Source organism: Glandiceps talaboti, chromosome 13 (genome assembly GCF_964340395.1).
Source record: "Glandiceps talaboti chromosome 13, keGlaTala1.1, whole genome shotgun sequence".
Taxonomy (NCBI): Eukaryota; Metazoa; Hemichordata; class Enteropneusta; family Spengelidae; genus Glandiceps; species Glandiceps talaboti.
This window is the reverse complement of record NC_135561.1, coordinates 4,923,449-4,938,438: the sequence shown is the minus strand read 5'-3', so window position 1 is coordinate 4,938,438 and position 14,990 is coordinate 4,923,449. Positions and strand designations below refer to the sequence as shown.

At 35.3% G+C, this 14,990-nt stretch overlaps 1 protein-coding gene across 2 annotated transcripts; it reads left to right on the top strand.

Annotated features, from left to right (window-relative positions):
• Positions 1-248: 248 nt before the first annotated feature.
• Positions 249-14,726, top strand: LOC144444683 (tumor protein D52-like). 2 transcript variants are annotated; one of them, XM_078134192.1, is made up of 8 exons: positions 249-832; positions 4,326-4,480; positions 5,191-5,339; positions 5,794-5,853; positions 8,199-8,258; positions 11,066-11,167; positions 11,785-11,845; positions 12,644-14,726. In XM_078134192.1, exons 1-8 carry the CDS (start codon positions 589-591, stop codon positions 12,806-12,808), a joined length of 996 nt encoding a protein of 331 aa, XP_077990318.1. In that variant the 5' UTR covers positions 249-588; the 3' UTR covers positions 12,809-14,726. The 2 variants fall into 2 exon arrangements, with proteins under 2 accessions (XP_077990318.1, XP_077990319.1); XM_078134193.1 differs by lacking the exons at positions 5,794-5,853; positions 8,199-8,258 and having other exon boundaries at positions 266-832.
• Positions 14,727-14,990: the final 264 nt, after the last annotated feature.

The following is a 14,990-nucleotide window of genomic DNA, read 5'->3' as shown; positions in this document are numbered from 1 at the left end:
ACCTCTCACAAACGCGTCATAGAAACAGGATATCTTTGTCATATGGGTCCGTCAGATTGTAAATATGATGACATCATAATCATATACGTCAGAGGATCTGAAGGCAAAATTGGACTAACCCAGAATAATCTACATATCATTAAAATGGGAAGTGCTTCCTGGTGGAATGATAGCACTTCCTGTTAGCATTGAAAGATTACTATTAGCCTGTTGACTACATTAAATATACGTGGGAGCTCCTGGGAGGGGTGGGAGTCCTTAACATGTAAACTATCAAGTGTCAGTATGCTGCACCCCTCCTGAGAAAGTGGTATGTGCCCAGGTGTTTGACCGGAAAAACACAATAGGACTCACTGTCTGACTTCTGAGTATTCAAAGTTTACTTTTCTTTAGTTTGTGAGAAATATTAGCTTGGCTTGGCTTGGCTTAAAATCCGATTCTAATTTCTATCACTGACTTCTTTCACCTGGTCTGACTCGGAGTGTTTTGGTAACACCCTGTTATACAATTTTCCAATCTCTATATACATCAGTGTTTGCTTGGATTATTTTTAATCATTTTCTAACTACCCGAAAGTTACTATTTAAAATGCGTGAGAAGAAACTTCAGGACACAGCTTTTGCGGAGAGTGACCTATACAGTAGTTTATCATCGATATCAACATGTGATGAGGTGACGAGTTTAGACATTGGGGATGAGTATGATGAATACAATACAGCTATGGACTTAGAACTAACTACAACGTTGTCAAATTCTGAACAATATTTGGCATATTTACACCATGTACAGAGCCAGCCAGACCAAATACAGGTGGAGGATGTCTCCCATAAAGGTATAAAGTTTACTTGTAACGTACCCTTGATGTAATCTGATACTTTGTTTTCTGTAAAATTTGAACTTGGACCAATGCTTGGACATGTTTTTGACCATGTACATAGTTTCTCTTAACAGCATAGGCTAATGCTATCCTTCAGCAAATCTTTCAAATCTCTGTTTCGGGGTTACAGACCACATTGGCATCCAGACTTGGTTTTACATATTTTGTAACTTATGAATTTCAGAATACGAGTAAGGTAAAATGGTGTAAATGTGATATTTGTGATGGTTTTAAGGAATTGTGTTATCCAGAATAATTTCAGTAAGGTCATTGTAAAACATTGCAGGAACTCAATACTTATTTACTGACAGGTTTATCAGCTGGTTCAACAGCAAATGTTAAAGCCACTGGTTCTAATTCATCCAATCATATTAAAAATGTTCTTTTCATGCCATGATGGGTAAATTATTTTCGGAAACCATTAACTTTACTGTTTGAAATGCTTGTAGATGTAACTATGCTACATGTATATACTTAATGTTAAAAATAATATGTAAAATGTGAAAACTTAAATATTATGTACATGGCAATTATACTTGTGAAACATAATGCTATTTGTTTAAAATTTGTGTTTTGTTTTGTAAACTTAACCTCCCCCACTATCTTTTACATACAGTGTAGTTTTTCTATGTCATACATAACTGTTTTCCTTGAAAAATAACTGCTTTATGAACTGTTCTCTGACACTGAGAAACATTTTTGTACCATACCATACCTAATATGTAAAATATTAGTATTTGAATTGCAAACCGTTGCCAGTGAACACATGATAATTATAATAACGTGGCCACATTTTTCTAGATTCATTGTTTTCAAAGCAATGTGTGCATATATGTCATGATATAATATACAGCTACCTTGTCCTTGAAACGGAGGTTTCTACCTGTTGACCCTCACTTTGATTTGAACAGTACATTTCTGGCACTAGATGTGATATGATGCAAATATTATTGTGGCAGGTGTACATAATTTCATTATTATTATTGCAGTCTACAATAAATATGTGATTGTGTGACAACAACACTTCAGTATATTATTTCAGTTCACAGTCATAACACCTTTCACAAACTCGTAGAATAACACTGTGCCGTCTGGAGTAAATTTATGTAGAACAAATTTAATGTAATGTTTACATTAGTGTACTTATAAATGTATGGACAAAATGATGTGAAATGCTCCATTTTCACATGGATTTTATTTTCACTGTTTTCGTGGATGAATTTTCCATAAAAAATAAAAATCCCCATGAAAATATTTTTTACTCCTATGATTACATTAAGGTCAAGATTGAGCAACCTACTTTTCTGTTCAGTAAAAAAATTAAATCGCTAGAAAATATTGTAATTTGTATACCTGGAAATTTTTCCCTTATTTCACTAGAAAACAAAAAACGTAAACATACATTGTAAGTTGTGACTAAAATGCCTTCTTGTACATAAACACAATATACCAGTCTGGTAATTAGTAAAAATTAGTTTTTGAGAACTAGCTGAAAACTGTAAAATTGGAAAATTTTCTAGTGTCGAAAGTTTTCAATATACAACTCCATAGTATAGAATTTGAGTAGACCCAATGAGTTTTGACATTGAATGTTATCTGTGAAAATCATATTTTAGATTACAAAGAGATTCTATTTAATATAAAACCATTATTAATATTTAACCTTTCATAAAATCATTTGATATTAACAGATAAATTGATAAAAGTTATATATTCTTATCTGGATAGCCAGATACAAGTAAAAACTGTATGATAATATTACAGATTATTTAAGTCTGTTTTGGTCATCAGTATAGTTATCAATTTAGTATTTGTGAAAGGCTACATTGTCACCTTAAATGCCAGCCTAGAAAATAATGTTATGAATTTTAATTGAATATTATTATATCTGCATGTATGTTAGTGTATATTTCAAGGATTTACATGTCATACTGATATATAGCGGACAGCATTTCTGTTGGCTGGAGTTTGGTCTTTCAAGTCTAGTTGCAAAACATAGTTTAAAACAAGCACCAGGTGCAATGGGGAGTTTAGAGTCAACTTATCATTTGTGTCTGACACAAATTTCCATTTGACTACATAAGTGTATTTAGTTTCCTAATAAGGAAGGTTTCAGAGTTAAAGTTCAGGCATACTGCTAAGTAAATGATTCTGGGTCAAATGAAGGCTATGCTGGTATTGGATGATTTTGGTTTGTGATCTTTGTCAGGTACAAACATTCAGTGTGAGTGGAGTCCCAAATCCAGCTTATTAGTTTTACTACTTTATGTTGACTCCGAGATAAACTCACTTTTGTAGTCTGAACATAGTAATAGACATTTGTAAGTAAACAAAGTGAACAGTGAGTTACTATTTATGCCTAAATGAAAAATAGATGTAAAGGGCATTTATTTCATTTTGTTTTTAAGATTTAAATTTTTGTTTTCATGTATCGTTTACAAACAGCCTACACAATGTTTTGCTATGTTGTTGAATTGATTGACTACCCCAGAAGCTACTTGTCATCGTTTCACCATATTAAGCCGCAAACCAAAGCAAGACCATGACAAGACTCTGAGCTATGATTTTATCGTTACTCATACCATGCATAACCTTCCAAAACATAATAATGTGACATTTCTGGTCATTTATGGCCAAGAAATGTAATCTATAAACCGAAATGTAAACATAGATGTCCTTGTTAGCAGATCAGCTGTTTGTGACTCTATGAGTCATCAAGTAGTGTAAACTATAGGAAACGTGTGTTGTTCACCCCTGTCAGACTTTTAAACAAGTGAGTGTTGGCCGATAGCGTGGCACAAATGTCATATCTGACAGACTACAAGTAGTGATATACAAATACATGCAACAATAAAGTCGATGTTAAAGAATACAGACCAGAAGCTGAGAACTACTATTAAAAGGAATTGCAAGCCAGGACTGAATGAGGATGAGATCACAGATGTTTTACACAGTGTAGGACTCCAATAACTATCACTGAACACTACCAAGGTTTCACATGCGACCATACATAGTTGTACAGTTTTACTACTGTAACAATAGAATAAGAAATTGCATTGTATTCTTGTCAAAACAGAGATTAAAGGCCTTTGATCTAACTTATTTTATGCAAGTGTGTGCTTGTCATAAAAACTTAGTAGACAAAGGGCTGTACAGTATGTGTATACTGGAGTATGGATATATGTTGTTAGCCTGGAACTTTATCCATTTCTAGAATCCTATTGTTTCACCACATCATATCACATCTGTGTATTTATTAATATATTAGTGACAATTTGGCGAAGTTGGACACCAAAGCTAACAGTTTGTTAATTAACAGAAAATAGTACTGATGAAGTCAGAAAATTATTTATAATTATCCATGTCATGGGTTTTGTGAGGGGTATACTATGTTCATTCCCTTCAATATTTGTCAACTAATTTCCAATTTTCTGTTTTGATTTGACAGAAGAGCCTTTGTACGACTCTCCGACAGAGACTCAACCTCTGTATGACAATACACCGTCACCTACAAGTGGTAGTGGTGATGAAACACTCTACACAAATCCTGAACTTGTACAAGATGAAGCCGAGAAGGAAGCTTTACACTTAGAACTTACTAAGGTAAGTATAACTTTAGAGATAGTGGTTTTAAATGAAAGTCTGACTCAACAAATTGAATGTAACACAGTGTTGCAGCTTTTTAGTTTCAGGGCATACTATGACAGAACCCCATGACAGAAGAGTGCAAATGTGGTGTACTCATGGTATTTGCATGAGTGCTTGCTGTGTTCTATACTTTCACAAGCATAGCAAGTGAAAGTGCAGCAGAAAACAGTGCAAGCATGAGTGCAAATACCCCTGATCTGAGTAACCACACTGAAACTCACATGACATGGGGGTCTGTTATTATTACATGTGTTTATCAGAAATGGCAAATTTTCATGAAAATCATAAAAATCATACAGCGCAATCACATGATTTTATGTGTAGCAAACGATCGCATCCTCATTGCATAGCATTTGCATGCAGGTATGCAATAATGTTTTCGGTCTCGCACTGTAGTGAAAATACCACTAGTATGCGTTCACACCAGTACAAGTAATCTCTGGTACATATTGTTGTAGTAATAGTATTATATACATGTACCCTTCAGAAAAAAGATGACAACAGTTCATAATTGTAGTCATAATCCCTTGGTTATTCAAGATGTTTCTTCAGTCACATGACATCACTGCCGCCATATTGCATAACAGTACATCTTTAAGATACATTACAGATAAATACTTGTAATACCAAAAAACAATGTCTATCATATCCACTTCCTATATTAGACTGAGGAAGAAATTGCTACTCTGAAACAAGTGTTGACTTCAAAAGAAAAGAGGGTGTATGAAATCAAGAGAAAGCTAGGACTCACTCCGCTTAACCAGTTCTCAAAGAACATGAAGCAAAGCTGGAGTAGTATTCAACAGTCGTCAGCGTAAGTGTCAAATGATAGAACTAAGTGTATGTTTGTATAACTACATCAATTCTCGACTGATGAAAGCAATTTCTGTAACAGTGGGTGTTGCATTCAAAATGTCTGTGATTCAGTAAGCTTGGAGTGCCATCATGATACTTTCCTGGGTGGTAGCATTTGGCTTTTTATGTTGTATGGTAGTTTTTATTTAGGATTTTTATATTTTTGATCTTCCCTAAATATTCATTCTTTTCTTATCAACCAATCTGTTCTCCTGATCAGTTATCATCAATGTATTCTGTTGCTTTCCCTTGCTTATATCTATAGTGTTATCTCACATTTTGTTGGTGCTTTGCCTGCTTTTGCCTCTTGTTTGCCTTTTATGTCATTTCTTTCGGCTTAAATTGCATTTCTTAATTTTTTGTGCGTGTATCAATTTCATTGTTTTGTTTGTTGTGCTTTTTCTTTCCTCCAGTTATCAGTCTACCAGTGCAAAAGTTAAAGAATGGAATGATGCAATCACCGGTTCTCCAGCGTGAGTGTCTCTTGATCTGTTGTTGATAGGTCAGGGGTCAGGAAGTGGTTGCATACACAAACAGTTCATGTCATTACAATAGCCCTGTTCATGTGCACACTCTTCATGTTACCATGCCAGGTTCCTACCTCAGGTCAAATGCTTTGTGTTTACAAAGAAACTGCTAAAGTTGGGAGTCAAGTGCACTAACATGCTTCAAATAAGTGTGGGGGATGTGGGAGTGGTCAGGAAGATACTAGGAGACCTCTTATAGTTGTTCTAAAAACTACAAATAAGAATCAGTTTGGGATAGATTTAGAAAAAGTTTCATTTTCGTGGATATGAAAAACTGACCCGACAGTCACCTGAGGTAGTTATCAATCGGCAGTGTTCATTGCAAGTGTGAACAGCGCTAGTAGTACTTATCACACATCTTAATCACTACAAACTTTATCTCTTTAGAGTTAATTCACTGGTAACTTATGACCACAACAAGACTGTGTTGTGTAAAAATGCATGTGGTTGTGAAGTTGTGAAATAAACACTGTATTGGTCTACTGGTCGGAATGCACAGTATTATAACATTGGATGGTTACAAGGTGTTATGAAGCAGCAATTTTATCACATACAAGCTAATTGACACAGCCTTTTCTCTGGTGTTTCTGTCTGTCCTTCTTTGTGTCAGTCTCTGTCTATCTATATTTGTCAGTCTCTGTCAATCTGTCCATCCGTCTCGTCCATCCGTCCCTGTCACATAATCAGACTGTCAGTCTATGTCAACTAGTTAGATTGTCCCTCAACTTTGACATCCAGTAGTTAAGTAATCACCTGACTTAATTGCTCCTCCAAAAAATTATTCACTACTAGTACTGTCAATATATTGCATAACTGTACAATATGTCTAAACTTTCCTTTGTTTTTGATATCAACATTTTAAATAATGATTGGTTGGTTGATAGGTTGGTTGGTTGGTTGGTTGGTTGGCTGGTTGATTGATTGATTGATTGATTCGTTGTTTGACTGATTGATTGATTGATTGATTGATTGATTAATTGATTGAGTTAATGTAGGAAGAATACCTTGTAAAGTAGCTAGAACAGTACTGTCAGATTAGGTAGTAATATTTTGGAAAAGTCAAAGTTTGGTTTGGTATATTATAGAGAAAGTGTAGAATAGTTTGTGTTTCTTGTCAAAGTTAACACATTGTAGACAACAGTAACAAAGATTTTAGATAAAGTGTGACACACAAAGACAGTCATATAGATGAAGGAAGGAAATGAAGTGAGTTGTATCAGAATGGTTAGGTCAGATACTTGGTTATTACTGCTTAAACAAGTGAAAACAAACCATAGATCTCTTTGTTCTATACTCAGGAAAGTCAATGTGTGAAATTCTTACAAGTACGATTTGTATAAGTCTTTACAAATGTAGAACAGTGGCCATGCATTGTGGACCATAAAAATTAAGTTTGTGTTAGGGAGTACAACCAGTCCTACCTTTAACCTGGTTCTAACCCTAACCCCCTAAGTGCATGAAAATGTGTATCTGCTGTACAGTAAGTCCACTCTTCATGACCTGGGACAAAGTATTTAGATATGTTGTTGTGAAAAATGAGCATGACTTATTAAGTGGGTAGTAGGGCTGCATGCAAATACTACAATTTATTCACGGAAAAATCTGTCCATTGTAGTTAGACCTGTAGGACAGAACCACTTACTTTCCATGATGACTGCAAAACTAGCAAGGCTATGATCATCACTCAATAATGTACCTGTGAAATATAAAAGCCAAACAAATTCATGTTTGTGTATTGCAAGTCATCTCACAGGTTTGTTGGTGCAACAATATGACAAAGCTGACTTGAAAATTTGCATCAGGATACCTGTGTGTCTCACTTTGTCATGTCACACTGACTGACCTTTGACACACTATGAATGTTGGCGATATTTCCCTATGTCTTTGTGAGTGTGTCTCAATGTGTGTGAGGTCACACTGACTGACTTCTTGACATGCTTTCTGAACATTGGTAGTTATTTCCCATGGTTAAGTGTGCCAACATGCAAGTCAGACTGACAGACCTTTGACACGCTTTCTGAATATAGGCAGTTATTTCCCCATGGTTTAGTTTCTCAATTCGTGTTAACTAATCTTGACACAGTCTCTGAATATTAGCAATATTTTCCCCTTCTCCCTGTGAGTGTATCTCCATGTGTGTCAAGTCGCACTGACTGACATTTGACACACTCTGAATATTGGCAATATTTCCCCACATCTCTGTGAGTGTGTCTCAATGTGTCATGTCGCACTGACTGACCTTTGACATCACTCTATGAATATTGATGACATATCTACATATTCTTCACCAGGTATCTGAAAACCAATGAGAAATTCACAACATGGAATGATCAGTTGACTAGTTCTGATGCGTAAGTGGTGTTATTTATCCAAACTTGTAGTGCCGTTGTTCAGTGAAATGTATTCTAGTGCGTGATAGCTTGATCGATTTCCCATGAGTAGGGAGTACTCTGGGAGTAAAAATTCCACCCTTAGTCTAGTAGAGATGTATATAACAAACAATTAACCCAATTCCAAAGTTATTTAAACAGGTGCTGTGAAAATTGATCTCTCCACTTAGTGGCATTAATAGGAGGGGAAGGAATAAACATGCAAGCATGCTGAGTTTTGTTTTCTCAAGAACATTGTATACATTCTAAGTTATTCATAACATGAATTTAAATGCCAACTTTGAACTTTAACCTTTGACCTAGCTTAGATAAATATGTATATTATTCTTATTTTGATATAATGTTAGATTTGGTGACTTCTGATGGTGAAATTACTTTCTGTGGACATTTTAGTCTAGTAATAGCTGTACACATCGAAGTCATGTTCATGATCTTTTTGTGTTGTTTTTGGAGTTTTGAAGTGACTATTTGTTTAAGGGAGATAGATAACATTGTTTTTGTTTATTTGTGTACTTGTTTGCTGTGCTTTGCTTTATGTAGCAGTGCTTTCATGATTGCAAATTGCTGCCTGCTACCATCACATGCATGATTTTTGTATTTGATATATAAGAATATCATCATAAAACCCACCCTCAGCCGTATAGAACAGTGTTTACACACTGCGAACATACAAACTAAGTATGTGTTAGGGGGTCCAACCCTATTCCATTCCTTGAACTTACCCTATCCCTAACTCCCTAGCATGAATAAGATGAGTACCAATTGTACAGTAAGTCCGTCTTCTCTTTTGCTACCTTTTCTTCTTTTTCTTCATGACTATCTATTTCATATTCGCATTGATGATACACATTCCCATATAAGGTCACTGACAAGTTATGATGTCAGCTACACATTCCCATATAAGGTCACTGACAAGTTATGATGTCAGCACACTATAATACAACCAGTGACAGGCAAGCATTTACAAATGGAACTTGTTACAAACAGGGAAAATATATAAATGAATTGGATTAATAACACTTGGCACGTCATGTTGGAATGACACAGATTTGTACTACATTTCATGTTTTGATAAGAACAGTTTTATGGCCTCTTTTACGTGTATATGAAATGCCAGGGGAACTTGAAATGTGTTTGCGAATGTCAACTATCATGTAAAGAGGCCATACAACTTGTTCTTATCAAATGATAGATTTTATTCAAGTCGCTGTAGTTTCTGCATGCTGTGTCAAGTGCATGTGTGCAGTGTTATTATTAGCCAATTCATTTATTTATTTATTTTCCCCGTTTGTAACAAGTTCCACTTGTCAATGCTTGCCTGTCTCTGGTTGTATATGATGTTAATTTATGCTTTGATATAGTCCTTGTAAAGATGATACAGTGTACATGTGAGAGAAGAACAACAAGTCAAACTTGTACTACCGGTACCATCATATATGAGTAAAATCATTTCATACAAACTTTTGTTAATGTTATAGTTTCTTCTCTTGTATGACAGGTTTGTTTAAAATTGTTATTTTTTTCTTCAAATTTTGCTACATATTACTGTTACTGATATTTTGTGATGATGTATGTGTAGTGTGATTTGTTGTACCGAGAACTCTTTGTTTACTCCTGAGTCCTAGCAATTCTATTATGATTGCATATTAACATTGTATGTTTAATGTGAAAAGATATCCATCTAGAGTATATTGCTAAATAGCCTACCTGTAGACTCAAAGGACTACCACTCTATTTGCTATCCTAACTGGCATTTTGTGTTCAAATTTTGCTGTCTTTTCTCGTCTACAATCATAGCAGTGTTCCATAGGTTTTGAATGGTATTCCTGTATAAAGCATGATTTGTTGAATACACATAGCAAGGTATTGTGCCATTAGATGACATAATGAATCCACAGTTAGGTGTTGTCATCGAAATGTGACCCTTTGACCTCACTCTAATTACGTACATAGTATTCTATTCAAATTTATGCTAATGTTTTACACACATTATGTGCGTGGCAGGGTGGGGCTTCTAGACTAGTGGAACACAGCTGTGATCGTTGACAATACAAGAAAAGGACAGTGAAATTCAAATTTTCAATGAGGATAGCAAATAGCATAGTAGCACTAGTCCTCCAAGTCTACAGATTAATTGATAATGTAATGATGAACAAAAAGTAAACCATTCATCTGTTTCTCAGAATCTGTGAGTTTACTGTATAGCTGTTTTCATTTATGTACAACCAAAGAATTGATTAATACAATTTCACGACTGTTCAATTAAAAGTCACAAATTCAGATCTAGACAACAGCCAATCGCATAACTTCTTAGTGACAAGGTTTTGCAAATATGAAAAATTGAAATTTGAAAATATGTTTTTCTGATCCACATATCGATTATTGACATAAGTGCTTGTCAATAGCCATACAAAACATTGAAAAGGTTATTAGCAAGTGCTTATTAATTAGCCCTGTTGAGATATGACGAGATTACTGACAATTGCTTGTCAGTAACCGGGCTAAGCTATTAGATGTCTTTGAAAACGTAATTGCAGTCAGCCTTGGTGTAGTTTGAAATGACTATGAACAAGCACTCAACAATAGCCCTAAAGTTTGGTAAGGCTGTTGATATGTGGCTGCCAGTACACTCAATGATATGCAGCAATGAAAGAATCAAAGATGGCAGAACTCAGAGGTTACAAGTTATAACAACTTAAAACTGATCATAGCTAATCACGATTTAGTGGTTATTGTAAATACTTATAATATATGTACTTGTTTCACAGCTATAACAAGACAAAGACAGGACTAAGTTCAGCTAGTCAGAAAACTGGGGCTGCCTTCTCTTCATTTGGATCATCGGTCAGCAAGAAGATGGGAGAACTAAAGTAAGTTTTACCTGGATTTTAAGCACAGCTGAACTGGTTCAGTAAAAACAAGGCTATGCCCATATTAACAATTAAATAATGTGTGTATATTGCAAAGATGAAAAAGGGGATGGGTAGGCATGTAAGTAAACATGTAGAAAATAAATGATCACATGTTTGCTTAGCAACAAGACCATGCCCATAACAACAGCCAAATGGTTGTGATAACTGCAAAGATGACAAAAGGAGTGGTTAGGCAAGTGGATATATCTCAAAGAAGTCCATACGTGTTTACCTAGCAACAAGAACATGCACATAGCAACAACAAAACGATGGTGTGTATGGCAAAGATGAGGGCAGATGTCATTTCCTTTGCACTGGTAACACAGTTAACTGATTGATTACACTTAGATGAACAATACTGCGTTCATAATTAAAGCAATTGAAAGAGTGTGTTGATATGAATGTATTTCAATGTGATATGAATGATATATATGGTCATGGTATGCTGTGAAATCATGTTACCTTGTTGTTGAGGGTTGGTATACCTGTTATGATTTGGTCATGTCTTGCTGTGAATATAGGAAGTTAGATTGTATTTTGTTTCATTGGTGCCATTCTTCTAATTTCCTCTGCAGGAATTCAACAGCCTTCAAGTCGATTGAAGAAAAGACAACATCATTTGCATCTACAGTGAAAGTAAGTACATTGTTGTTTATAATACTGTATTTTAGAACTTGGAAAATCTTGCGGTAAAGATGGCATTAACACCTTGAAATTTGTACTCGCACTCGATATTTTTTTTTAGGGAATCCCAAATTTTTTCTGACAAATATCTCATAAGCACTGTCAGGGTGTACTAATAATGTTAATGTTGGTTTCTTATATAGCGCTTTCCCACTCCGTGCTCAAAGCGCTTTACAATTATTACCCCTGGCTCGGATCATAACAGCACAACAGCCCTTTAGTCTTCCTCAACTCCCCGGGGAGCATACAATCCATTACAGCCATTTAAGTGCATAGGATTAAAGCCTTCACATTGCAACCTACATCCTACCAGGTCCCCAGTTATACAGCTGGGTTGACTGAGGCACAGTCGTTGTTCAAATCTTGCCCAAGGACTTTAGCCACTCAGAAACAAACAGCAGGCAGCGACGGGGCTCGAACCTGCAACCTGTAGATTCCAAGCCAGTCACGCTAGCCATTCACCCATCATGACTCCACAATGGGTTGCCTTGCTTGAGACACTTGAAATTAGTTGGAGTGATACAGGTGGAATCTCAATGCTTCCATCCTGATTAGGTCAGGAGCCCTTTGGTGGGATGATGGGTGTACACCCCTGATAATGATGACGAGGAATTAGCAGAAATTGGGGATTTTTTTCACAAATTCTGAACCCAGAGTTCTTGAACATTCATTTTCACAATATCACACCATTTAAGACCATAAAGTATTTCTCCAAAATAATGTTGATTTTATTGGTATTTATTACTACAGCAAGCAGTTGTTGGACAGCCCAAACAGAATGCCGATGAAAACTCTAGTTTTGAAGATGTCTTGAACAGCACAGCGCAAGAACAACAGAAACAACAAGATGAAGCTGATAGAGCTAGTCCGGGGTCTCAACCTGCGACACTACCAGAAGAAAAGGTTCCCCTATAAATGATGTGATGATGACCTGAGAAATGACTGGACCATTACCATGTTAACCTTGTCCAACACAAACACTGCACAAAGGGCCAATATACACTTTTAAGATTACTTGGTAACTTAGCATTCTTTGAACAGTTCAATGGTCACAATATTAGAGGTACAATCTTACTATTTGATACAAAATAATAGACTTTGTGTGCACAGGGTTGAAATAAAATTTGGAATAATATCTCTTTTAATCACTGATATTCAAAGTGTTTGTGTGCTGCCCCCACTATGTGCCATATTCCAAACTTAGGTGGCGCCTTTTCCAGTTGTATTTAAGGTATAGGTTAAAGGTCATGTTCCTGGCCCAGATGGTGCTTACTATGTTAGTTTTTTGCCAGGGACATTAGGTTAAAGTTTATGTTCCCAATTTGAATGACACCTCCATGTTTAGCTCCATCTGTGAAATAGGTTGTATTATCCTGTGCGATTTCCTTGATAGCTTGTGAAAACTGTATGATATATATAGTTGCAATCAGAATAACTATCTTGTACATAGCAGGATTAATAATCTATATTCTTTGCCTGGTGTACATTACAACTATTAATACTATCAAGACTGTGTTGCCATGGTGATAATGGTCATTTTAAACAAACTTAGATACTGATTGTATTCATCCATTTGACTACCCAAACCATTAACAGTATTTGTACATGACATGGCACTGGAGATCATGATTACCAAACATAGACATGTATCTTAGAATCGTTGACTCTTTACACAGTCAATTGAAAAGCTGTACATAGTTGTCCTTTATATGTCATAAATTAAACTTCATCTTATAGTCATGTTTTGGCTTTCAAAGTTTATCCTGCCCACACCAGATGGAACACTTGATTTTTAGCACCTATAATGGCATTTCTCTTGAAATGTATAGTCAAAGTGCTCCCCAGCCTTCAAGGAGTGCTGGTAGTTCATTGACATGCATGTGCATGATTAGTTTAAAAAGGTAATTTGTGTAAAACGATTAAACTGGTAGAAAACTTTTTCCGGTGATTTTCGTAAGTTGTGACCTGTGCCAAGGGGCATTGATTGAACCCAACACTGTATACAACTTAGAATTATATTTATTAGATGTCTCCATTTCATAAATATTAGGTCTACTATAGACTCAAAAAAGGTTGCCTGATATTGGGTTTGATAATTTCTTGCCAGATCGATAAATGGTTTTACAAGTAAGCATTTTCTAAAAAGGCTAAATTTTAGGGATTGATTGTGATTTTTCATTCCCAAATGGGCATTGATTTCATTTTTGTGTGCAAAAATAACTTTGTACATGCAGCACCAAGTTACAGTTCAAAATCTGTTTTGTCCAATTTTTTGTCTGTTTGTAGATGGTGTATTTTTTTCTTTAACCCAAAGAGGCTTAAGCTTTTAAAGCATGGTATTTTTGGCCAAGTTGGAAGTATTATGGCTGTGAGAAGTTTCCACCATATTTAATAACGTTTTGGTTACACCTCCTTCCTTTTGATGAGTATGCCTTGATGTAGATGATGATACACATCTGAATATTTCACATATCAGTTTGCTACAGACACACCTTGTAAATCATTAGTTATGTATTTTAAAAGTCAATATGGAATATGAAATTATCATTTTCTTAATTCAAAGAGAGCAACAACACCAGACGCTGACATTGATAGCTATACAGGCTAATTCAACATATGATTTCAAATGATTAACAAGATTGAGTATTTTCTGTTACCATAGAGTGATAACATGTAATCAAGTTGCAATGTAGACTAAATGACAATCAACAGTTTGTGGTTCAACTCAAAATGAATGATTGATTATCATTCTGATGGCAACAGCTTTAAGTCATGTTCTTTACCATTAAGTGTCTGTCAATTCATGTGATAATAAAGAAATGATAAAAGAAAACCCTGTAGAATTTTAATGAATACCTACTAACTTTAATGTAAGTATGGGTGTGCATTATTACACTTGTCATAGTTTACGTGAACAACCTACATAAGGGTTAATCCGAGATTGATATTTCAGATAGATTTTTGTTATCACGTTTTCACTTCTGATCAGCAGAAGTACATCATACCCTGGGCAGTGTCTGGAATTTGCATTATTCAACTGCAAAGTTTAGTTGAACAACCTGCAAAAGGAATAATCAAAGATTGATGTTTCAGATAT

Excerpts from the sequence above, each read along its gene's own strand:
- LOC144444683 (XM_078134192.1), top strand. The coding sequence starts at position 589 with ATGCGTGAGAAGAAACTTCAGGACACAGCTTTTGCGGAGAGTGACCTA. Across the intron at positions 8,259-11,065 it reads CAGTTGACTAGTTCTGATGC|CTATAACAAGACAAAGACAG; the intron begins GTAAGTGGTGTT and ends CTTGTTTCACAG. Across the intron at positions 11,846-12,643 it reads CATTTGCATCTACAGTGAAA|CAAGCAGTTGTTGGACAGCC; the intron begins GTAAGTACATTG and ends TTATTACTACAG.